Consider the following 26,637-nt stretch of genomic DNA (forward strand, 5'->3'; position numbering starts at 1 on the left):
CCAAACTTTTGGTTGACTTAGTTTTAAAATAACAGTTACATATGTAAGATTAAAAAAAAATTCACAGGAAAACGTGAACAACTGTTTTAAATAGATTTTCTTGTAATTAAGCTTGGAGAAAAAAAACCCGATATATGAAATCTTAGCTTCATTACAGAAAATACTTGTATTCTTTATATTCAATTATTCTTTATAATAAGAAGCAGCTAAATTGTTTTCAATTTAGGGTAATGTGCAAACTATTTTCATGATATTTCTTTTACATAGATGTCAGAAACTTTGTATGGTGATTATTTTTAAATTTTAATCTCACGAGGGCCCAGTTAGCTCAATTAAAGTAGATTAGAAATGAGGAAATGCAGTCAATAGAAACAGTAATTTAACATTATCAATTTTAGAAATGTACACAGTAGTAGTGATTTTTCCTTTCTGCCTATCTAGCAGCCATTCTTCTCTGGCTCCTTTCGAAAATCATCTCATCTCTATCCCTCCATCCCTCCATACACAGGTCGTTCTGTTCAAGAAGAGCCTGTCTTAGCCTACCTGAGCAATGGCCTGGCCAGAGACTTGATTTTTTGGAGATATAATAATTGGCTGAAGCTGAGCCTGTGATCCGAGTTTATCTAATTAGAGGGGATCCTAGGATTTTTAAAGATAGACTTGGATTTCAGAGTATAAACCCCTAAACAACAGGCAGATAATTTCCAGGTTAAATAAAGAAAACTCTCTACATCTTAGCCACCACAGAGAAATCTGATATGAATACTAAAGACTCCATCATGGGAACTTAATTTGAACCTGCATCTGTGCTTCCTATCAAGTAGTAAAGAAGAATCTGTACTTTTTAACCATACCTTCAGTTAAATTATCGCCTTAAAGATGTTTGTAAAAGTTATACCACTAGTTAAGGGAGATATAGTTCACTGCATCATCAATGCACAAGATTTATCTACAGGAAGAGTTCCTGTACTCAAAATTGGTACAAATCCACAGACATCTAGTGTGTGCTCACTGCTGACAAATACAGCAGGACATTAGCATGGTGCTTGCTGTTAAAGATTTTGCAGTATATTTTTTAAAATAGAAAACATATTAAAGTGAATGACTCACCACCATCCCTGTCTTATAATTAAGTGGTGTGATTAAATCATTTAACTATACAAAGGGCTAAAATCCAAAGATGTGATTGGTGAGGAGAGGATGAGTATTTGATGAGAGAAGGCTTATCCTTAACATCTATGATAATATGGATAAGGTAAGAGCTTATAAGGGGAAGGCCACATGATGGGGAGCAAATATCAAAATGTTCCTCCAACATTTTGCACATGACCACTCTATACCTAATCTACAAGAAAATTCAGCTTCTGGTACGCCTATGTTCTTGGTCCCATTTCAACAATATATGGTGTTGTTCCTCAGCCAGATAATTTTATTCAGAAATTAATCTCTGTGCAATTAGATGCATGAGTTCCATTCTAGACTCTATCTTAATGGAAGTTTAATTAGTAATTGTCTCATTGAAAAAGTCAGTAGCTGTCAAAATTCCAGTGGACCTTAGTAGTAATTCATGCAGTCAAGACATGGGGAAAAACGGATTATAGACTTGTGGAGTAGCGCGAGGAAAATGAATGAGATGATTTATGAAAGTCAGAAGAGTCACCCGAGTATATCTTTGAAATTATCAAAGGACTCAAGTAGTAAGCCTGAGAAAGCATGCAGTCACAGATAATGAAGAATTTTAATAAGGATCAGGATTTTGATATTGTCTTCACAAGATAGGGAATTCACTGGATACCTGGTAGGTTAGTAGTAGTTTGAAAAATCTCACTAGGATGTGAAGGTTAAGTAGTTGCAGTAGGAAATGGAGTGGAAGATTAAATATAAAATGGTCTTGGAAAGGGGAAATAAGAGACTGGAGAAGAGGAGTAAACGGCAGACTGCAAATATTTAAGGGAACATTGAGTGAAATATTTAAGATCAGGGGCCATGGCACAATGTACATGAGAGAATACTGTGTTTTGTTCACAGTATTCTGTAGCAATGTACATGGTAGAAAACTGCTTATAGATTTCTCTACAATGATACTTTTCTTTTCCATTTGTATGAAAAGTAATTATAGAAAAGGCTACATTTCTTAGAATTTAAGCCAAAGTCCTTTATGTGACCCAGAGAACATTATGACCAATCCCTACCATGTGAATCTGGCTGAGCAATATAGAGAAAATCAAGAGAATATGAAGCTGAAAATGGTTGTTGATGCTGATGCAATGGCGCTGCAGAGGAACACTATTTGACATGGTACATGGTGGCTTCCCCTAAACCTTTGTCAGATGTGGAAGGAACAGCACTGGGCATACAATATCTATTTGAGCCTCTCTTGTTGCTACAGGCTAAAAGCACAGAAAAGGCCCCCGAGCCAGTGCTACAGGGGGAAAGTCATCCCTGTCATCCAGGGTACTATGAAAATTCCTTTGGCTGGTCACTGGCTTAGGAATGACCCCACTCAGTTCTTGGGGACAAGATGGCAGTGAGGAGCTACCAAAATGAGTTTTTGGGTTTTTTTAAATATTTATTTTTTATCTATTATGTATACAGCATGTATGACTGCAGGCCAGAAGAGGGCGCCAGATCTTATTACAGATGGTTGTGAGCCACCATGTGGTTGCTGGGAATTGAACTCAGGACCTCTGGAAGAGCAGTCAGTGCTCTTAACCTCTAAGCCATCTCTCCAGCTCATCCAAAATGAGTTTTAGAGAAGGACTATTTACTGGTCAAAGGGCAAGTCTACCCATCTACACATCACTACTGTCCTTTTCCTCTCCCTCCCCCCACCATAAAGTGTATGTGAGGAAGGGGCTGCCACAGAGCAGGTAAGGGGAACAGTAGAGGGCACTGAACTCACAATGGGAAAATGCACAGTTTGTAGCTTCCAGGAAACAGCTCTTGGGGAACATTTCTGGGTTTCACTTATTCTTTGACAAATTTACACACACACACACACACACACACACACACACACACACACACCCCACGATATTCTTTTTTTTTTCCAGAGCTGAGGATCGAACCCAGGGCCTTGCACTTGCTAGGCAAGTGCTCTACCACTGAGCTAAATCCCCAACCCACACTATTCTTATAAGAGAAAATGCAGGCAGGTATGATCTGGCACTCAGCCTACCTGGCATACTGCACTTCTTTTAAGACACAGTTTCTCTTTATGTAGACATGGCTGTCCTGGAATTTGGCCTCAAACTCACAGAGATCTGCTTGCCTCTGCCTCCAGAGTGCCAGGATCAGTGCCACCCCTGCCTGGCATCACAGTGTGCTTCTCAGTAAGAGGTGTGACATATTCTCCCAAGTATTTTCAGAACTCAGAACACTGAGTTCTGAAGCAGTGTAAGTAGATAACTGGTCTGCTAGAGTCTGCAGTCTCCACATTTCATTTTATGAGCTTTGTCTGCATAGAGATCCTGGTGGGGTTTGGGGATTTAGCTCAGTGAGCGCAAGGCCCTGGGTTCGATCCTCAGCTTAAAAAAAAAAGGAGAGAGATCCTGGTGGTACAAGTTCTCACTGTCCAATCTGGGGTGAGGTGCTGACTACTCATAATGGATAGGCTTTTACTATATGAGTAGTTGTTCATATGGATAAAGCATCCTTTACCAACCCACGAGTATTGCAGTTTTGTAGGGGGATGTCCTGGGGGACACCAGTGGCATATTCTTTAGTCTTCCCTCCAAATTTTCATCTCTTATCCCCTTCTTCTTCTGCCACTGAATCACTTCTTCCCAAGTCACCACACTCCTTTCATTTCTTTGTACACAGCCTACTGCATATAACTACGTTATCTTTATGAACATGTTGGGGAACTTTTGACTTGACAATGTACCATTAACTGCCTACAGCTCCTCAGGTACCTGTGATGGGATGTGGATGGCCCAGTTCTGTGAAGGCAGGCACTGCTGATGTGAATCTCAGTTGTGACAACTATGTCATGTGACTACGTGACAGAGTTTTTGGTGTTTCTAGATTATTCTTAAATGATGTGATAGTGAGTTGGAGATTCAAGCATGTTGATGTAGCAGCACTGTATCATACACCTTGTTTATTCACAATCATGCATTCCTTGTGAAATCCCTTATTAGAAAGCAATGATTTATATTAAAGTACTAATGCAATATTAAGGAACTACCTAAAAAGTTTTAACCTATCTAAGTGAGTTCATGTCTTCTTGAGGTAAAATGATATTCAAAATTAATAAAAATAACAGTTCACATATACATGCTCATATATATAGTTCATTATATATATATATATATATATATATATATATATATATATATATATATATATATTGAGGTATCATTCCAAGTGGTTTATACTGAATATTCTTTCTATACTCATGATGATTCTTTTCCTGAAAGAAAATACAAACTTATGGTACCTACTATTTCTCAAGCTCCTTTTTATACAAATATTTTCATAAAAATATTTTCCAAGCACTGGAATCATTAAATAAGTGATACCTAATAATTGGTATCACTAAGTAACACTGTATAAGACTGCATCAGGATAGTTTGGTTAATATGTAAGACTGGCACAAACTGCAGATCAATGTCCCATTGCATATAATTATAAAAAGTCCTTACTGACATGATCAACAACGTTGATCAGCTGAAGACTCCCAGAGTCATTTCTTATTGTTACAAAATATAGTTTACTTCACTATCTTAAAAAAGGTCAGTATGCTGCTAAAAGTTCACAACAGTGAAAACACTGAATATTATCACTAAGTTAAATATCATTACAAGATGAGACCCAATTTAAAGACTATACAGTTATTAAAGTGGGGGTAGATTTCCAAGCACCTAGAAGCATAGAAGCCTCACTTACCAGACAGACTGACAAACCAGTAGCTCCTTTTTAGATTCTAAGAGAAGCAAGGTCAAGAACAAACTGTTGCCCCACCAAACAGAGAGAAAAAGCAGATGCAGAGAGCCACCATGTCAGGAAGGACTGACCCGTGGACACCACTACATTAGCCGTTGACTGTGTAGAAAGCTCTGAATTGTAATTGATCAACCATTAGGGACTTATTAAGGATTACATGAGAGATTAATAATCATTGGGATCCCGGTTATCAGAGGCACCAGGCAGTGAGATTTACCTCCAGGAACTCTTTCATAGCAAAATTCCAGGAAAAAATTCTCTCAAGATTCTAGCAGCAGCAGGAGAGGAATCTTTTGGAAATACAACAAGCATTCTGCTCTTAACAAGGCCTGTCTCACAGAAATTGTGAAATTATGGACTAGGACAATGGAGATACCCCGTCTAGACTAAGCTGACATCCTGTCCCACCTAAAGAGAGCAGGGGGTGAGAGACAATGTGCAGAGGTTAAAACCCAAAAGTTCAGACTTCCTTAAAACACTGGGACTTGATGAGGAAGCTAAAAAATAGTTTCATACCTGACTACAGTGCCGCTTATAACAATTCCTGTTACCTATGCATCATGCTTAGCTATCAAAAACAATCAAACAAAAAAGGACAGTAAAAGGCTCAAAACAACAAAACCACCAAAATTCCCCTATACACTAAAAATCAAAACGAACAAAAACAGAAGACCCACAGCCCTTACAAAGAAATAAAATACTAGCAAACAAACAAACAACCAAACAACAACAAGAGCCACTCTGGAATTTTAAGAACAAGCATCCAAACCAGACTCGTGACATATACCAGGATATTAGAATGGCAAGATTGGAAAATTTTCCACCGCTATGATTAATGGGCTAAGGGCCTTAGTGGATATGAGTGAGCAGATGGGCAACGTAAACAGAGGGATGAAATTGTGTGAATAACAGGAAATGTGAGAGATCAAAACTCCCGTGACAGAAGTAAAGAATGCCTTCCTTTGACAGGCTTCTTGGTCTACTATGCCCGTGCATGGAGAAACTGGGCTTGAGGATATCATCGTGGAAACTTCAAAATACAGAAAAGCAAAGAAAAAAAATGAGTCATAACAAAGTATGGAAGTCTATGACAGCTATGAAGGCATAATAACAATGCACATTTGTCCAACTTTGTAAGACAAATTTGTAAGGTCTTACTAATAAAAACCTGGAGCCGGATATTGAAGTGACTGCAGAAAGATCAGAGAAATAGAAAAAGCCACAGCCAACCTCACCTCACCAACTCCTCAGCTGATCCCGTTTCCTCAGATCAAAAGCCCCTGAGTTCTCACCTGAATGAATCTCAGCTGAACAGCTTCAAAGCCTAAAAGCTTAAATGCTTCTAGTTCCTGGTCCCTCACGCCTTCTATACCTTTCTGCTTCCTGTCATCAATTCCTGGGATTAAAGGTGTGTGTCTTTCCCAAGCAAGATGAGAGATCTCAAGTCCTGGGATTAAGGTGTGTGCCACCATGCCTGACTCTGTTTCCAGTGTGGCCTTGAGCTCAGAGAGATCCAGATGGATCTCTGCCTCTGGAATGCTAAAATTAACAGTGTGTGCCACCATTGCCTAGCCTCTATGTCTAATCTAGTGGCTGTTCTGTTCTCTGACCCCAGATGAGTTTTATTGGGGGACACAATATATCACCACACAACTTATCATACACTGAGCAACAGACTGAGAACTCATGAAGGACAGAAAAATAGAACATACATCAGAGAAAGCTACATCTTGCATATAATTTTCCAACTACTGAAAATTAAAACATGCTAGAAGCTAAATGGGTAAAGGATTTTACCTGTAGAGGAACATGGAAAAGAACTACATCTAACTTCTGAACCTTTAAATATAAGAGAAAGGACTTAGCGTATTAAAAAAAAAACCCCACCAATTTAAAGTTCTATATTCCCAAAATTAACTTCAAAAGAGAAAACAAGGGTTGGGGATTTAGCTCAGTGGTAGAGCACTTGCCTAGCAAGTGCAAGGTCCTGGGTTCGATCCTCAGCTCAAAGAGAGGAGAAAGGAGAGAGGAGGGAGAGAGACGGGGAGAGAGGGGGGGGAGAGAGGGAGGGAGGGAGGGAGGGAGGGAGGGAGAGAGAGAGAGAGAGAGAGAGAGAGAGAGAGAGAGAGAGAGAGAGAGAGAGAAATTAAACACAAACAAAAAACAAAATCTAAGGGAATTTTGTTACCAGAAAAAAAATTCCTACTTTAAAGAGATGTTAGAGCAACAGTTCTTTTGAAAAAAGAAAAATGACATAGGTTGGAAATTTAGATATACAGAATGAGTGAATGCAAAGTGGAAACATATTCCTCATTCTTAGTTCACCTAACAGATAATAGTGGGAAATAATAATGTCAGTATATCTGATTATGTAAAAAAAACAAACAAACAAACCTAGAAGAAGACAAGATGCAATCCTATGCAATACTCAACTTAAACCATCATAAAAGGCAGGAAAGAGTGGAATTTAAAAGCAACAGCAAAGAAACACCTGGGCGATGGTGGCACACAGCTTCCATCCCAGCACTCGGGAGGCAGAGGCAGGGGGATTTCTTTAAGTTCGAGGCCATTTTGGTCTACAGAGTGAGTTCCAGGGCAGGCAGGACTGTTATATAGAAAAACCCTGTCTCAAGAAACAAAAACAAATCAAAACAAAAAATCAAAGGCCGTAAGTAGGAAATAGTAAGAGATATAATTGATTTTTAACTACATTAGTAACCACTCTGAGTACTAATTGTCTCGATACACAAAGTGAGAGATTGTCAGGTGACATTAAAAGAAAACACCAAAAGGTATACAACCTATAGAAATCCTTTTATCATTCATGTAGGTTAAAAATAAGTGAGCAAAGAAAGATACACGATGTAAAGGCTAATCAAATGAAAGATGGAGAAACGTAATCTCAAACAGAATGGATTTCACATTAAGAAAAGCAATCAGGCTTAAAAGAAGGTGAGCTACATAAAAAGAGTCAGTTTTCCAATAGGAAAGACCATTTAATTTGTGAGGCGAATAATGGTACCATCTATAAGAACCAAAACATGAGAATGGAAAGGAGAAAGAGATGCATCAACTGTTATAAAATCACAAACACATGAACAGACAATCCTCCATGCACACTTCCATAAAAAAACAATTTACAAATGTTCCCATTAAGCACATAGGTTTAACTCATTGGTGCATCCGGCTAAACGTGGACAGAATCCTTTCTTTGATTTCTTGTGCTGTCTTATCTGGGGTAAAGAAATGCTTGTTCGTGTCTCCCACAAAAACAGTCATCAAAAAGACGATATATCCCCACACTATTTTGTTTAAAATTCTAGAATGCTCAATACTGAGGGTGAACTCTTGCACACAAACTAAGGGCTTTAGGTAAAAATATTAGTGAAGTTTTGCTAATGTAGATCCCATTCTGGTGGGGGTTGATACTACTTAAGGGGTCTTGGGAAGTGTATGGATCAGGAGTATGTGGGACATTTTATTCTTTTCCTCTTAACCTTACTACTATTATAAATGTTAAAAAAATAGAGATCATTGTAATATCAAGTCAAGGGAAAGAGCTTCTCCAGCTCCGACAATAATATCCTTTTGAAATATTTATGCTCACTCTGTGTGACTCCATCAAACAAGTCATATGAAAAATAAACTGTACACAGTCTTTCCAGCCATCAGGAATGGTTGTATTTTTTTCATGTTGACATTAATCTTTCCATTGCCAATGATCAGTTATGTACATCCAGACAAAAGAGTGCCCTTACATGTATGTGGGCTGGAGCTGGACATTATATTTTGATCAGCATAGAATAGCATAGCTTTTAATGGTTCTTGAGAAAAAAGTTACAGGTTTCATTTCAAAAATTCAACATGAGCATTAATTTGAACTTTTAATAAGCAATACAGGTTTTTATTACATACTATAGAAATATATATGCATGTACTTTCTAATAAATAGCACAGACCTGCAATAAAATTCATGAGCAGTAATAATTAAAATACAGTAACAATAGAGTACAAATAGATACAGACTTTCCTAAGTTGCATAATTCAGACAAAAAGATAATCTAATTTTATTGCACCTCTTCCCACCCCTAAAAAAAAAAAAAAGAAAAGAAAACACAAAATTCAGCCGATAGGAGCATTCATGATCAAGGTCAATGTAGGAAAATAAGTAGCACCTTTAGTAATTAAAATGATTGTCAATATTTCCAGGAAGCCTAAATAGAGCATTTATGACCTTATAAAGAAAATAAAACTAATTGATAAGTACCAACAGGTTTACCTGCTGCATGTCTCAGCACTTGCATAGACTGTTGGATTAAGAAAATGAAAATGAATCCCTCAAGACAGACTATCAATTTTGTGTAGGCAAAGTATTTTTGTTATTTGAAACTAGTCAGAAAATCCCCCTCAGGCCACTTCATAGAATACTGTGGGACTCTTGACAGTCTAGGTCCATCCATTTCATTCATTCGTTTCCATGAGAAATTATTCAGTGTTTGGCCCTATGCTGGGAATAAAGGTTGTTATACTAGAAACATCCTTGTCTACAAGTAGTTCATAGTCTACATTGGAAATATATTTCAAACAGCAAGCAAAACACATTCTCATGGAGGAATTAGACATTTCTTTCAAGCCTGTTAAACAGCGAAACACAGAAACTCTACCAGGTCCTTTTCTGAAACCTTTATGCCCACATGCCACCACAGCAGGGCAAGACTTTAGTACTCAGGAAAGTTCTTTTAAAAATGAGCTCATCACCAAAAGAATTTATTCTTAATTTAAATAAATCTACATAATATTTAACTAAAATAAAATATGTATGTCTATGAAAACACCAGTTATCTTTCATTTGGGGGTCACTTTTATAAATTTATTTCCTAAACTAGGGATTGCTACATCTACAAACATTTCCAGAAATATACACAAAGATTGACTCAAAGTATAGTCCCTTGCAGGAAGGCAACAGAAGAGCAGTTCATCATCTTATATTTCTAAACTTTGACAAACATTCATACTGATTATTTTATACTTTACTTTCAAAAGGTGAGGCAGATGTAGCCATGACTTAGATCATGTAGAAACAATTGACTGAATCCTCTTAGGTGTCAAGCAAGGCTGCCTTAATCTTTACTTCACTATCATAAGGAATATAGCTTTGGAGCCTCTCCTGGATCTCGCTCTGTAGACCAGGCTGGCTTCAAACTCTAGATATTCACCTGGCTCTGCCTCCTGAGTGCTGGGATCAAAAGCATGTGCCACTACGTACAGCTGGGAATACCCATATTTATGTGATCACGTGGTGGTTTCCTCAGTGGTCATCAAGATACATAGAGAACAAAACACATTATGTTGCACTTGGAAATCTTAGAAATAGAGCTTAAGGCATAATTTATAATTAAAATAATTTTACACATTGACTCTGAAGCCCAATCTCTTCAGGAATTTTTTCAAAAAGTGTGGTTATAGTAAAGTGTACTTTATATATGTCTTATTAATAACAAGATATTATGTCTAACTTTCCCCCCAACAATCTTAGTTCCGATTTAAAACTATGATGAGAACATATTTATCCAAAGCATGGAAGTTGTAACAATTTTTCAAAATTTCCTTCACAAATGGAGAATTTTTCAACCTAGAAAATAATTGATTAACACATCATATAAAAACTCTTCAAATCAAGTGACAATTTTAATGACTGTCTGGGAAGATCCTGCTATTTCACCTCCAACATAGAAATTACTGTATACAACACTGCTGACTAAATTATGATATTTTATCCTGACTAGGATAGGTAATACTGCAGTTACCGAGGCTGTTCCCCATCACAATGACCTCAGTTGGTTACACAGCATCTGTCTGGCTGAGCATAACCAACACACACCTGCCTGGGGAGGTCTGAAAGTCTTTCATATGCACTCAATATTCTCCTAGGCCATGTTGGTTTATGAACACCTTTACTAGAGTGGACTCTATGGTAAATGTCCCCAATGACAGAGGCAAACACGTATCTAGTGCAGAATACTGTCTTTGCACATTGCCAAAATGAACAGTCCCCACTTGCCTTCCTGAGACTTATGTCATTATGGATGATTTTTGGAGTTTGTTGTTGCTTTCTGGATGGGTATGAAAAAGAGGAAAAGTCTAGAAATTCAGGCAGAAGAGAGGTAAAGGGTGTTTTCTGACATTAAAGTTTTAATTACATTGTTGTGAGCCACCTGTTAAGTATCTAGTTTTGCTTGATAGAACTCATTCTAGTGCTTTCCTTAGCATATCTTAGCTTCTTAGAACATTGTGTGAGTGATGCCCTTAATTTAAATGATGGCAGTTATGTATATTTCTTAAAATAAGGTCTAGGTATAGGCAAAAAGGGCAACAAAGGAACATTTATAAATTTATATTAACATAATATTGGTATCACTAGAATGGCTTTGATACTACTATATCATATATTGTGCAAAGTTCAGTAGCATATTAGTCACTGCCTGTGACAAGTCCAGAACTCTCTACTGTGGCAATCAGTAGATATTCTTCAAATTAAGTTTGCAAACTTGACTTTGCAAAGTATCTTCGAAGAAATACGTTTATATTGAATATGAAGAATTATTAAGTGTATTTCTAGGATAATTTATTAATTCTGTAAGTTCATCATTGCTGACAGCAGGGCTTATGTCATGAATAGAAATAAAAACGTTTTGGAAGTCCAAAGATGGGCCCTATCTTCAATCCTGCACTTACTCTGAGCTCTGGGGTACACCTAAGCAGATGTTTTAATTTGCTCTATTCTAGTACTGCAAAGTGGGGACAACTAACAAGAAATAGCTTCGAGAGGCAAGATAATGCAATCAATCAATTAAACATAACTTTGATATGTGTATATGTAGAGCGAAACTGTGTTACAAGTCAAAATACAATTGCATCCAATGTTCCAAAATCAGCATTTCAATTGGCAGGTCGTATCTCTGAAGTCCAGAATTGCTCAGACTTCAGTCAATACAATGTAGGTGGTAGAAAAGCAAAGTTCATAGAAACCTGCAGTCTATTTTAATGAATGTGTTGTGTTTAAAGTAGATCTATGAAAAGCATTATTACATGCATATAAAAGTAAAAATGAAATTATAAACAACAAAACTACAGAATGAACATCATGGCCAAACGTTTTGAAATTTCACGCTGAATTTAATGAGATAAAAATCTTTGTGAACAAAGCGCTTTCTACTTTACCATACCCCAGTGGTCACTCATTCAGTGCTTGTTTTGCATATAAAACTTTTTTCCTCCATGGTTTATTTTGCCATTCAAATTAAAATCAGAAAAACAAACACCAGTTTTATCGTGTAAGGAAAAATTAGTCACTGTGATGTTATAAATTTGTGATACACTGGCCTTCTTTACTACTGCTGAATGCTGTTTCACCTTATTAAGTTGTCTACAAAGAATGGAAAACAAAAGACCACGAGAGCAGTGACAGCGTCATTGAACCACCACCACTGAGGAATCATCTATGTGGAAAATGTCCAGAAGAGGAGGACAGAAATCTTAAAGACATTTATCCAAACATTATAGATAGAGAAAATTAATTAAAAAAGAAAGCAGTAAAGTGACAAAGAGTGGTGGAAGGAACGGAGAGCAGCTGGGACTGGAATAGGGGTGATTTCGTTCATGTTAATTTTGCTCAATGTAGAGACTTGTGAAAATGTCATTCATAATGCTCATTGCCACAAGTTTTTAAAGCTCTGTCCACTAAGGCATGAAAGCAAAGAAAGCTCAGAGACGATGTATAACCATATCATACTGTGTGAAGATTCAAAGTCTACTGAGTATGAACACTTGAAGCAAGGAAGACTAAGTTTGAATGGTAACAAATATGGCCTCAGTACATTGTTCATTTATGTGTGTTGACAAGAACCACTCGTGTTTTTATTACATGGGAGCTTCTGACATGTGTGTCTCTTGGCTTTTACCTGTGTTCTCAAACATGTGGAGGTATATGGACGCACAGAAGGCAAATCTGTAAAAGTGATAGGATTAAACTCAAGACTTAAAAAAGTCCGAATGACCTTTGGAATCACAAGCAGTTGTGGTGGGTATGTACTGGCGGCACCACTGTATCGATAAAATAGTGTGGTGCCTCAGCCAAGTCGACTTCTTGAAGGTCTGAGACACTTCCAAAAATATTGGGAAAATTCCAGAAGGCAAGTGCCAATGACAGAATGGTTTGTTTTGCTAGGTTTTGTCAAATCAGATTCAATTATGCAATTATCTTACATACAGAAACGTCCACACTTGAAAGAATTCTAAACTACAAATACCTTTCCAATCTCAGAACGCTCAACCCCAGATTGAGGAGGACTTTTTCTATTTGTGAATAGTTCTTAAGTATATGTAGTACTTCAGGGAAGCTATTCTTGCGTTTCAGAAATGAATCAGATCCTCTGCATCAAAGCTGAGGCCTTCCACACATGACATCATCCACAGATGATGTCATCCATACATGCATCATGTACAGATGACATCATGAGGAAAACTCCATTGAGATTGACCTCCTCAAACAAGGAGGGATACATAAGCTCTTCAACACTCTAGCAAGAGAAGATGACTAAAGCAGAAATAGTTATGTTCTCCCAGAGACCAGTGAACAAGGAGGATGCTCAGAGGAAGTTGAAAAGTAACCATTTAGGATATATTTTTTTTCAAATAATGAAAATAAGTAGATATTGTATTAATGAACTGAATTACTTTAATCTCACTAATCTCATATTTCTTGGTTCTTGGGGTAATCCTATAAATGGGATCATCACTAAAATTCAAATGATCATGTTCTGTAGTCAGTAATTTTTACAGTTTACATCACAGGTTGGAACAAATATAGGAACAGCTTATGTGTAATAAAGAACATTTTCTTTTACTCATCTTCAGGGAAAATATATGACACTTGAGTCATATAAGAATGCCATCATTTATATGAGAAAATGTTTTATTAAATCCCTTTCAGCTATTATATGATTATTATCTTTGCTTGAGTTCATTTGAACTGATAAGAGAAGCAGGAAATTTGAATTTATGACTTCCTTATAGAAAATTCAGCTGCTAATGATCTTATAGTAAATCATCATACAGATTGCAGGTAGGTATCATTTCCAATATAAAGTTTTCTTTTTTGTATTTGTCTTGTTATATTTGTAAATTGAGTGAATTCACTGAGGACTCTTTCTATTTTTAGGTAAACCTAAGTTTAAATTTTGGTTTAACAATATGGTATTTTTAAGTCTAGGGAAATTTCCTGAGCTTGCGTGTGTGTGTGTGTGTGTGTGTGTGTGTGTGTGTGTGTGTGTGTGTGTGACATTATTATATCAAGGTTATGACTCCTAGTATGGCTTTGGTTTTAATATTAAAAGGCATTATGTAGGCAAAATAAATGTCACAGATCCCTTAGCTCTTTCTCCAATTTGTATTCTCCCATTAAATTAAGACAAACATTTAGAATAATTTATTTTATTGTATATTGGAAATAGTCTATAATGTTTATTTTTTATAAGGCATCTTTGGATAAAATGTGACTTCAGCTATTTATAACATCTATATAAAATTCTATTTATACTTTCCTATGTTCTTGCTTGTCATGTTGTAGGGCTGGAAGCAAGTAAGTAGACAAAATTGCATCCTTACAGAATACTTTTGAACATACCAAATTGAATTGTTTTACTTATTTTCTGGTACCCAGGTGGAGCATGTGGCCACTGAAGTGAAGGTGGTTAGAACACAGACCAAAAAATGGAGCTCTATGAGTCATGTGAAGTTATAATGAGAAAACATCATGTCTTCAAAGTAATACATATTACTTACTGCCTAGCCCATTGCCTCTTCAAGAAGGATCTAGAGAAAAGATTAGGTAAGCATAAGTCCATACCCATTTATCTCTCTATCGACGATGAAGAAACAGTTAAGGTTAAATGCCAAAATATGAGGAGTGCTTGACTAGCAAACGGCAAAATATGTAAACTAGCTAGTGATCAGAAATTAGGAGTACTCTAGTTCCTTTTGTATAATTTGTGATGATAACCAGGATTTAGTGGGGATTTTAATGATATTGCTTTAGTTTCTTATCTTGAGCTCCTAAAATCTGTTGTTCCTTTGTGATAGGAATGTATTCAGCCCTACAAGTTGCAGACAATTGGAACAAAAGCTTTGGGCCAATAGTCTTTCCTCAGGCTTTGAAAGATTTAATTAAAGCAACAAGTGTTTCAACAGGTGCATCGGACTGGGAAGAGCAAACAAGTAGATTTATTTCTACTATGGTTTTGTTACTGATTCAGGTGAGTTATGGCTTAATTTAGAACATGTCTGTGATAGACATACATACTTACAGTGCCATGTTTCTGACATGACTCTATGTACCAGGTCATGTGCTTTGCAATCCTTCCAGTCCATTAAAAAAAATCAATGTAATAACCATTAGAAATGAAGTGAATTAAGGCAACTGAGAAGCAGCAAAGGAAATGTAATTTGGTTTTGACTTGATTCATCAGCAATTGACATAGCTAAACCTCTTTCCAAGGAGAAAGAAAGGCACTGGGCCCACCCACAGCATCTCTGCGGGCAGGTAATCAGAGCACACAGGCTTGACTGAAAGTCCCGTGATCACTGTCTTGGTGTTCCTCTCCTTCTACCGTCTGATATGTATATTAGTTTGTAAAGGTATTTTCAAAGATTGCAAGACATTCTTTTTGGAAGTGTTTATGATTGGCTAGAATGATTTCTTATGACCACAGAAGTGAGTATGAAAGAGAGATAATCCCATAAAAAGAGCTGACTCAAGATGGGGTGGAACCAACTTAAAGGAAAGGATGCTACAGAAAGAAAGGAAAGAGAAAAAAGAAAGGAAGGAAGGAAGGAAGGAAGGAAGGAAGGAAGGAAGGAAGGAAGGAAGAAAGAGGACATTGTAAGTCATATGGTGTCACATGTTGTCCTGATTCATTTCCCTAGGATATTGGCACATCTTGTTTTTATTAAATTAACTCAAAGTTGAAAATATTTCCATATTCAAAAAACAAATGTTAAATGAAGGAACACCAAATCCCTAAATGTGAACATATGGACCACATGTTTGAAGTAGTGTATACATTTCATGACAGAATCAAACCTTTAATGTCAATGTCGTAAAAGTACAGGGTCTAGGTAGAGTCTCATAAGGAGTAAGAATAGCACCCACCTCTACTGCAAAGAACAAAAGACAAGAACATTGTTAGAGCGGCATCACTTAGTAATAGATCACTGAGTTCCCTCTAGTCATCATAAAATTAAATGAGACATATATGAATATTTAAATTCAGTTGATATTTATATGTTATGAAATCACAGATCTGCCAATGTGTCTGAAGAATGATTCTGAATCCCAGGTACTTTTACGTAGGAAAAGGAGAACATGCTAAATTAACCTGAGCAACAATCCTTCAACATGTCAACACTGGGTTATAAACTATATACCTCCAAGTCCCCACAGCCTGTATTTCTAGAACTGTCTCCCTACCCCCCACACCCAAATTTCCTGGTTCTCTTCTTAGGCAGCAGACAGTTTAAATCAGTAGAGGGCAGAATTTTCAAGTGCTTTCTCACTCTCTCCTCTACCATGAGAGATCTTCAGAGACTGAATCCAAGTCCTAGGTGTTTTTGTGTTTTGCTCTTGCTTACCTTTAGTAAAGAATTAGAAGATATTAGTGGGCTCAATAACGACCCCTACTCTTGTCAGCTCTATTCCTGTGAATTATTCCTAAGACTGAACTTGTATCACTGCTTTGGTTGGGAAAAAAATAGAACCTGGTCTACTTGAAAGTGTCAGTTAGGATTCTAGTTTATTTGGCTTGGATATCGCAGCACAACACTGAATCTGAATTGAGCCCTAGTTTTAAAAAAGTCATCATTAAGTTGTCCATTATGAGTTAAGATACTTTTTAAATCAATGGAATTCAACTGATTCTTCAATGTCATTAAGATTTTCATTCAACTGATGCATTAGCCAAGAATTTGAGAAGTTTCTTGGGGAGTTGTTCTCTTTTCTAGCACTAGGCACGAATCACAACCTTTCGAAGAAACTGTGTGCACATATTAAGCATGAGTGTACAGAAGTAATTGTGCAAAGGGGTCTTTTTTTTTTTTTTTAGCCGAACTTACTTTACAAACATCTTGTTACTTGTTGTGGAAGTCACTTACTTTTCTAAGTTAATAGCATCTTGATTTTCAACATGTACTGTTACTTTAAATCCATACTGTAAAACTGCATGGAAATAAAACACATTCCCATTGTCTCCCTGAAGTTTTTTCTATTATTTAAAAATGACTATAATAATATTTTTTTTCAAATTCGTTTATTTCTTTATGGTCTCCAGATGCTCAGTGTTTGTATGGATATATATGTAATTCTTTGTGTGTGAAAAGAGATATAATTGTCCTCAATTTACTTCATAACAATGTCAAATGAAAAATGAGCTTTGAAGAGAGACATTGCATAGAATTCAACATATGCTTAAGTAAGCCAGGAGCCTGGGATGCAGATTTCATTCTATAGTTAAAAGTAAAAGTCCATGAAAGATTTAAAAATTCTTCTTTTTCATGACAACACCCCAAGTCAGGTATGCAAATAAGCCACTGCATGGAATTTCTGTATGCATAATCTCAAAATTTTCAGTTTCATTATTGTCTGTGATCCTTTGTTTTAGCTAAAATCCTTTCCAACACTTTGAAAAACACAAAGAAACTCATAAGTAAATTCATAAACACTGATTTGAGATGAGACTCATGTTAAATATTACTTTCCCTTTCTCTGTCTGGGGGAGGAGTGTTTGCAGTTGAAACTTTGACAGCAACAGCGTCCTCTTTTGATTTGCTCAAAGCCTCTGATTCTCTGGACACGGCTGATTTCTTCTTCCGCGCTTTCTCTCTCTTCCTTTCCTTAGCAAGAAGTCTATAGTTTATGGCGTTGCCGATGAAGAGCCAAATGCCCGATATTACCACGATTGTCCCACTGGCTATGTACATGTATTTGTAATCTTTAGTTTTATCAACCAATTTACCTACGAGACAAGAGAACATCCTTTAAGAGAGCTGGATAAAATGACAATACAGCAACTGGAAGAAACTCCTCAGACAAACTGTATTTCTCTTATTTAAACTAGAATCAAATCACACTTTAACACAGAAAATATTGTACATAATGCTCCTATATATACTTAATAAAGGTGTGAACAAATATCCACAGAATTACCTTACCAGCACATCATACGTATTGAAAACTATTTCTGCCAAGAAAATGTATAATCAAGATAAATTAGGCACACATGAGTTTGTATATTAATAAATAGGAATGGGGCCATGTTTTTTGGATATAGGCATGTGGCTTCATATATATTTAACTATTACTTTACATCAGACACTTAGAGATCACTTCATTTTCCCTTATTTCTCTGTTACTTTAATAATGAAAATTGTACATTATTTTGGAAGACCCAATGACCTTTTGTGTGGTTCGCTAACTGCTGGGCATTTATCTGTGCTAATCTCCCTTGTCATGACTATGAACTGATGTGAACATGGTTATATAGCCAATGCCCCTGTGGACTATACTCTTTTTGTTTTGTTTTGTTTTTGTAATATTCATGGCTATATTTATCAAAATAAGGCCTGGTTGCTTTCTTTCCTTTCTTTAAAACTTATCTTTCATGTGTGTGTGTGTGTGTGTGTGTGTGTGTTTCTCTCTCCTCTCTCTCTCTCTCTCTCTCTCTCTCTCTCTCTCTCTCTCTCTCTCTGTGTGTGTGTGTGTGTGTGTTTCTCTCTCCTCTCTCTCTCTCTCTCTCTCTCTCTCTCTCTCTCTCTCTGTGTGTGTGTGTGTGTGTGTGTGTGTGTGTGTGTGTGTTTATGCACATGTATTTGTGTATGTCCCTTTGAATCCAGAAGAGAGAGGTTGTTCTCCTATAGAGGGAGTTACAGGCCATGGTGAGCTTCCCAAGGTGGGTGCTCGGAACTGAATTCTGGTCCTCTGGAAGAGCAGCAAGTACTTTTAACTGTTGGGCCATCCCTCTGCTCCCCAGACTGTGGACTTTTAAAAGAGGCCCATCACAGCTTCCCCTCTTAACCAGGTTGCAGGATGTTTTCACTCAACCTTTTCTACAGATGTTAGGCCACTTTGGAGGTCAAACACCTTCTTGGTTTGATTGAATCTATAAACTAGTCTGGAAGAATCTATTTGGCCCCATTTGATTAGAACTATCCTGTTGCCTCTAAAGCTGAAGGTTAGCTGACTTTACAACACCTTTTTTTTTCACCCCAGCTCACATTTTTCCTTTTTTCTCATGAAAGCATTACATTCTTAATAACTCCTAAGGCCAAACTTTAATGTCGAGGATTCTCATTACTTATTACTTCTACCCCAGGTAGCTGTGATGTAGACCTTCAAGTGCATCAGTTTAGTCAGAGTCTCCGGCGTTTTGACTATAATATAGTTAGTGTTAAATTGAGCTACTTGAAATATTTACCTGTTTGAGAAAATTTCTCTGGTTTAATTAGGAGCAATTGTAATGCACCTGTCAGGGTTCAGTGGGTTTATGTGAGTGAGCATCACACATACATGGTTTCTTTCTTAACTTCTATGAAAGGGTTCTGTTAGTGCAGTGGTTAGTATACTTATAAACACACAAATATAGCGGCCATGGCCTCAACAATAAGTATCATTTTGGACTGCCACCTTAGCATATTTTTAAAAAGTTTGAGGAAGTTCTTTAAGGTGTGCTTTCCAAGGAAACAAACAACTAGCTGTTTGTAGACTGATAAAATAGTTCACCATGAAATAGACAAATAAAATGCCACACACTCCCTATTTTTCATTGTCCTCCAAAAGGTATAGTATGGCATGTGATATGTATGCAATAATTAATCTCATGTAAGAATAATAGTGATGTTCCAAAATATTTAGTCATGAAGTTTCTCAGCAGAGGTAGGAGTGGCCAACTTAGACTCTTTTATTTCAATCCCTAGAGCCCACTTAATGTCTCTTTTGCTTGACTTAAGACTTGTTTTAATTTTGTCGATGATAGTCACACATAACTTTTTCCCATTTATAGAATATTACCACTGACTCATAAGCTCCAAGGTTCCTTTCATGAAATCGATTCTATAAGCATGGAAAGTTAGGCATGCTGTGACATTTTCACACAATAAAATAAACTGACTGATCATCACTCTTTTTACAACTGTGTTGTTGACAATGTGGCTTTGCTTTGAAAGCCCTACCATCTAAGACATTCATGCTTCTTACTAGTGGAAGTGCCAGCCACGCCACTGAGGTCTGACAATGACTTGTATGTCTTTCTAATCAGGAGAAAGTGGAAGATAGAATTTCAATGATAGCATTAAGACTGAAAAATTAATAATGAATTTCCCATCTTCACAGGAGCTTCATGTTCTAAGGAAAACAGTTTCACAACTGACTAAAGATGTGTGAAAAATTTTATCAGCATGACTCTGAGCACCAGGCAGGCAGGCAGACCAAGAACCTAAATGAATGAGCTCAGTATTCATTATGCATATACAGGACTGTTAGAGATTATACCACAAATAACCATTAGTTTCACTACCATCACCATCATCAAAAATGCTTAAAATCTAACACTAAAGGAGATTTTAAATTATCATGCATGCAATGCATTTGCCATTTTCCTTTATATTTTAAGTTTAAATTGTACAACTGTCTATCATAATTTCCTTCCAGGAGTACTCTCAAACATATTTCAAAACGAAGCCTCAAAACAATCCATAGGAAAATCAACACAACTCAATGTTTCTATAATAATCATTTTATCCTTTTTTTCTCACCCTTTGTCTTCTCTCTGTCCTTTTTTCTCTCCCTCTCTCTCTTTCAGTCTTCCTTCCTTCCTTTCTCCTTCCTTCTCTCCCTTCTTCCCTCCCTCCCTTCCCCTCTCCCTCCCTCTCTCCCCTTTCCTTTCTTTCTCTCTCTATCTCTCTTTTCTTTTTGGTTTATTTTCAAGACAGCATTTCTCTGTGTAGTCCTGGCTGTCCTAGAACTTAATCTGTAGACCAGGCTGTCCTTGAACTCAGAGATCCTCCTGCCTCTGCCTCCCCAGTGCTGGGATTAAAAGTGTACACTATCACCACTGAGCTCTTTTTCTTTCTTTCTTTTCTTTATTCTTTCTCTTTTTCTTTCTTTCCTTTCTTCTTTCTTTCTTCCTTTCTTTCATAAAACGACAAATATCAAGCCCTTTTCTCAACTTCTTGACATGGTGGTACGAACCTACATGTAATCAATTCCTTCAGCAGGAATTTTAGAATAGACACTTCTATAGCCAACTTAGAAACCATTGCACATCTTAAAAGTCTACATGTCATTTTTGTCATTTATGAACATGTAACAGATATTATTTACTAAAAAAATGAACTTGAATGCATTTTCCTTCATCCTTGCATATTCTGTGTCAAAGATATGAAAGTATACTTTAGGCAAAAACTCAAAATCAGCATAGCTAATGTACTCTCATAAAAATCCAGATTCTAATACTTATAGGATATTATTTTATATTTCTGTTTACTTTTGTGTAAGTGAAACATGACTCTGTTCAGGAAAAATAGCCACAATTTATATTTGTGATATAGCCTTAAAAATCATAAAATAATTGATGTATGTAAAAAATCCTAAAGTTATACTAACCATCAATCTAATTTAAGTGCATGACTTTTGTTAAGTCCAGGGTTCGAAATTTTGGGTTACATCAACCAATTAAGAAAATTTCAAGTATAAAACCCCTCCTGTTTTTTATGCCACTAAAAGCATAATTCAAATTATTCAAAGCACATTAATCACTGCAAAGAACACACTTCTTCATATATATTTATGCTATTCATTTTGCTGTCCTTGATGAGAAACATACTTACCAGCAAGAGGGGGGCCGAGAAGAACAGGACAACACTCCACAATTGTGGCGAGCCCCACAGCACTGGAAAATCTGGCAGGTCCGACCAGGTCCATGAGCGTTTCAAAGAGGACACTGCTAACACTTCCAAATCCATAGCCAAAGAATATAGCGTAGACCACCAAGGATGCGTAGGTATCTGCCAGGGGGCAGAGGAGATGGACTATGCCAGTGAACACGATTGCAAAGCTGAAGAAATACTGGATTCGTGGGCGGATTAATCTGGAGTTGGCTATTAATCCTCCACAAGGTCGAGCAAACATATCAACAAAAGCCATCACAGACAGCAATAAGGCTGAGTTATATTCGTCCACACCTTTGTCTTTAGCATATGGAGCCAAAAATATAATGGGGGCAAAAAACCCTAGAAACATAATGACATTTCCAGATAGGTAGATCAAAAATCCTCTATGCTTAAAAAGGCTGAAATCTAAAAACCTATTAATCTTTTCTGATGTTGATACCTTACTGACTTTCTTCATATTTGCATCATGTCTTGAACCAACCTTACTTTTAGACTTCGACTTACGTGGGCTTTTCTGGACAGGTCTCATGAGGGCCCCAGCCACACAGGAGTGCAAAAATATGCCTCCTAAAATCAGGAAGCTTCCCTTCCAGCCATAATTGTTAAATAGGTACTGATTGAAAGGGGCCAGGGTGCTTAAGAAAACAGGACTTCCAGCCATGGCCAAGCCATTCGCCATAGGTCGTCTCCTATAGAAGTACTTTCCAATTATTGTTAAGGCTGGTTGCAGGTTGAACGCTAATCCTAAACCTGAAACACAAAACCAAAAACAAAAGATAATGCAAACACATTATATCACTCACCAAATAAGTTCCTCAAAACGTTCACTATAGAAGATAAGGCAATCAGACATGCAACCCTGAATCCCAATCTTTGAGGATTACAAATGAAAATATAATTGAACACAAAAAACTAAATTGGTTTTCATAACTAAGCATAGTAAGAATGTTTTCAGAGTCCTTTGTTTTAAAGCCTAAAATAAGACTGGGAACTACTGAGGTATGAAAGAAATACTACAACATAGGCTATAGCAAGGACAAGATTATGAATTCTTAATCAGAAAATATAATTCCACAGATAAATTAACCCCTTCTTTCTCATGCATTCTTATATGCAAATGAACAGGCTCGATTTGTTTCTAGTGAGATTTAAAAATGAGGGTATTCTGCCATTGCAGTAAAATTACAGACTGACTAAAAATTTTAACAGATTAACTAAAAAAGTCACAATTTTTAACAATCTTCTACCTGCTCATAAATATTCCTTTCAACACCATGTAATAATAAAACAGAAAAATAAGTTTATTCCATTATTTTATCCCACATCTATCAAATTCTAAATTTAGTATCTACAGATCTACAAATGGGCTGAGTAAAAATTTTTGGAATATATTTTACTTTAGGGAGTTTTAGTTGATTCTTTGGGTCCAAGTTCCCACCATAATATCCTTAACAGTGTTAGTTCCACCTTTGAGAGACAAATTACTTTTGCAGATCACCCAGACATGATACTGTTCAGCAGCATAGATGGACAGTTCTTTGAAAAGCATATAAACTGATTTATGTAAACTATCTCTTTCACTACCTTAGCATTGGTACTATTCTATATGTAAAGGACTATTAAGGTAAGAATTCTTTAGCCTGCTAATTTGGATAAATTGAAGCCATATTGCTAAGTGTTTAAGTACTCAACTTCTGGGACATGCAACACTAAGAACAAATACTCCAACCCTTGATGACATTTTTCTGAAATAAGTTCCCTAAAAGCCATGGAAGAAACCAAAGCTATAATTTAGGGAAAACAGGCTGCAACTCCTCATGCGTTCCCTTAAACATACCACTGAGATGTGCAGACTGCAAATCATTAGACCGATGCTCATCAGTTTATGGGCAGGTAGCTTGTAAGCAGAGGGAGCTGAATTAAAAACCTATGTATTGGTTTTCTTTTATCTTTTTTCATTTTCTCCCTGAACAAAGAGGAAGACTTTTTGCCTTTAGATGTTATGTCAAGGTAAGTGATATACACTGGTTCATTCTAGAAGCAGCAATGTCACCAAGACCCAAACACAGGAAAGTGTGTTTGAATAACAATGATGTTACTATATAGGAATTTTCTAGTACAGGATCATCAAAACCATGGCCTCAGTACTCTAGCCTCTTTCTCTTCTCTGGTGAGACAGAAGATAGTCAGGATGTGTTTATAAAGAAAACACAGATATTCTCTCCACAACAGCAATGCTTAGCTCCAATATGTAATACTTAGATTTGCTATTTAAACAATCAAAAAAAGTGTTTTGCTGTATAAAAATTCAAAGTGACAAAGAGTGGTTACAAATAGAGACATTTATTATCATTATTATTGTAGGTCTTCGTTTTTGTTGTTTTCAGTATGTAACCCAAGTGGGTCTTGAACTCACTGTACAGCTCAAACTAACATTGGACTCAGATTCTCTTGCCTCAGTTTTCCTAGTACTGGTTTTGTAAGCTTCAACTAGGATGTACAGTAGCCTGTAAAACCTACCTGTTCTCTTCAACAAATGGTTTACATGTATAAATTGAGATGGATTTCAACTCAGAAACGAGACGAAAATGTTAAGTTAGCCTTATTGGCCATTTTTTTTCTTAAAACATGGAATATAGATTTTTAAATAAAATTTATTGACAAGGAAAATAAAAGTGGTTCTCTTCAAATACACAGTTTAGGTCGGTTTAAGTGGAAGGGGGTCCCTCATGAGGCACAGCTATGTCTGAGGCAAGTTTTGTGTGAGTGTTCCTAAGCAGGTCATTTCAGTAAGGGAAAAACAGATAGAGAGCTTGAACAGTTTGGGAGGCCCCCAGGCAGTGGGACCCGGACCTGTCCTTTGTGCATGAGCTGGCTGTTTGGAACCTGGGGCTTACACAGGGACACTTTGCTCAGCCTGGAAGGAGGGGACTAGACCTGCCTGTACTGAATCCACCAGGTTGAGCTGAATCCCCAGGGGAGTCCTTGCTTTGGAGGAGATGGGAATGGGGGATGGGCTGGGGGAAGGCGGGGGAAGGGGGCGGAGGGGGAGGACAGGGGAATCCATGGCTGATATATAAAATTCAATTCAATTAAAAAATAAATAAATATTTTTAAAAAAGACTAAAGAGCTCTCTCTGTCACTCATTAAAGCATAGTTGGTAGTAATTTTATTGTTCGTGTTAAATCACTACTGTCCCCAAATATGTGTTTGACAGCATTTTTAACTTCCCACTAGTGGTAAATCAAATACTCTAGGCAGGAATAAAAATGTGTTTTATAAATGACGTTGTTGTACTAGGAGGTATTCACAAGACTCAACAATTAAAAAGTGACCAGGTCAAAAACAACTAGAGCTTCTCCTGTTTCCATTTCTGTAGGATGACACATGACCAAAGGATAACCTTTAAAAATCATTTCTTAAAATGAAATGTTTAGCCCTGCTGTAAGCAGTATTTTAATGCATCAGGTAAAAAAAAGACCCCAGATTAGACTTGTTTTCTAAAAACAAACTGAAACAAAACATGAAGAATTTGTATCTTTTTCATCCTTTTCAAACTGTTCAGATGAGAACAGAACCTGACTTACCTCCAATAAAGCCAACCGTGAGATACAGTTGTATCACGCTGTTGCTGAAGGAAGCCAAGATCATTCCGGTACAGCATAACAACCCTCCAACTATCACCACTGGCCGGCTACCATAGTTATTCACCAAGACACTGCTGACGGGACCTGAGGTAGACAAGCGATGGAAACAATACGATTTATCCTTACTATCTCTTTGTTCTGAATTCTGAGAAGGTGAAGTTTAGTGATCAAGATAGACTGGGTCGCATGTAATATAATTAGGGCTTTCCAACACTTCACACAGACTGATTTGTTTTTCACTTTTGTTTTGCATTACTTATTTTGAGATGGAAATCTCAACTTCCTGGACTCAGGTGATCTTTCCATCCCAAAGTCCTGATTATCTGGGATTAGAAGAAAGAAAGCATGACTGTTTCCAGCTGATGTGGGATTTTATTTACTTTCTAAAAATTGATTTTATTTTAATGTGCATGCAGTGTGTGTGTGTGTGTGTGTGTGTGTGTGTGTGTGTGTGTGTGTGAAGGTCAGAAGAGGCGATCAGATTCCTTAGAACTAGTGCCATCAAATGTGGGTGCTGGAACCAAACCCAGGTCTCTGCAAGACCAGTAGGTGCTCTTAACTGCTGAGCCTAACGCTCCAGTCCCTTTGAGTTTCTTTTTTTAACCATGATATAAAAAAACACATGAAAATAAATTGGAAACATTTAACATGTATAGTTTTTAAGACTGACACCAATCAAAAGTAATGCAAAAGTTTTCAGCGGAACATAGCCAAACGGGCCTCAAACATCTCTAGAATGATGGCAAATTTTTGTTACAAAAAATCTGGGTATTATACACAGCTTCAGTCTATATTTCTGAAATCATGCATGTGTAGGCATATAAATCATTAACCGGTCAAGTTGCGAATTACTTAATACCATATTTTATTGATTCTTACTTTTTAAAGATATTATTCTTAAAATTGTGTGTGTGCAGTGCTTGCATGCATGTGTGCACGTGTGTGTGTGTGTGTGTGTGTGTGTGTGTGTGTGCATACACGCACATGGATGGACACAATGCATGCATGGATATGTGCATGTCAGTGCTGCTGAACTCAGAGATT

The 26,637-nt window shown here is 36.9% G+C and overlaps 1 protein-coding gene across 4 annotated transcripts in view; it reads right to left on the bottom strand.

The window, feature by feature from the left end:
• Positions 1–16,064: 16,064 nt before the first annotated feature.
• The window catches only part of Slc16a7 (solute carrier family 16 member 7), a 155,935-nt gene continuing 145,362 nt past the window's right edge, over positions 16,065–26,637 (bottom strand). For all 4 annotated transcript variants that reach the window (XM_036169603.1, XM_036169604.1, XM_036169601.1 and 1 more), the window contains 3 exons: positions 25,534–25,677; positions 21,883–22,695; positions 16,065–18,014 (listed from right to left, as the gene is read on the bottom strand). In XM_036169603.1, coding sequence (XP_036025496.1) covers positions 17,743–18,014; positions 21,883–22,695; positions 25,534–25,677 — 1,229 coding nt within the window. In that variant the 3' untranslated portion in view covers positions 16,065–17,742. The remainder of the gene's footprint in view (positions 18,015–21,882; positions 22,696–25,533; positions 25,678–26,637) is intronic.

This window comes from Onychomys torridus, chromosome 20 (genome assembly GCF_903995425.1).
Source record: "Onychomys torridus chromosome 20, mOncTor1.1, whole genome shotgun sequence".
NCBI classification, from domain to species: Eukaryota; Metazoa; Chordata; class Mammalia; order Rodentia; family Cricetidae; genus Onychomys; species Onychomys torridus.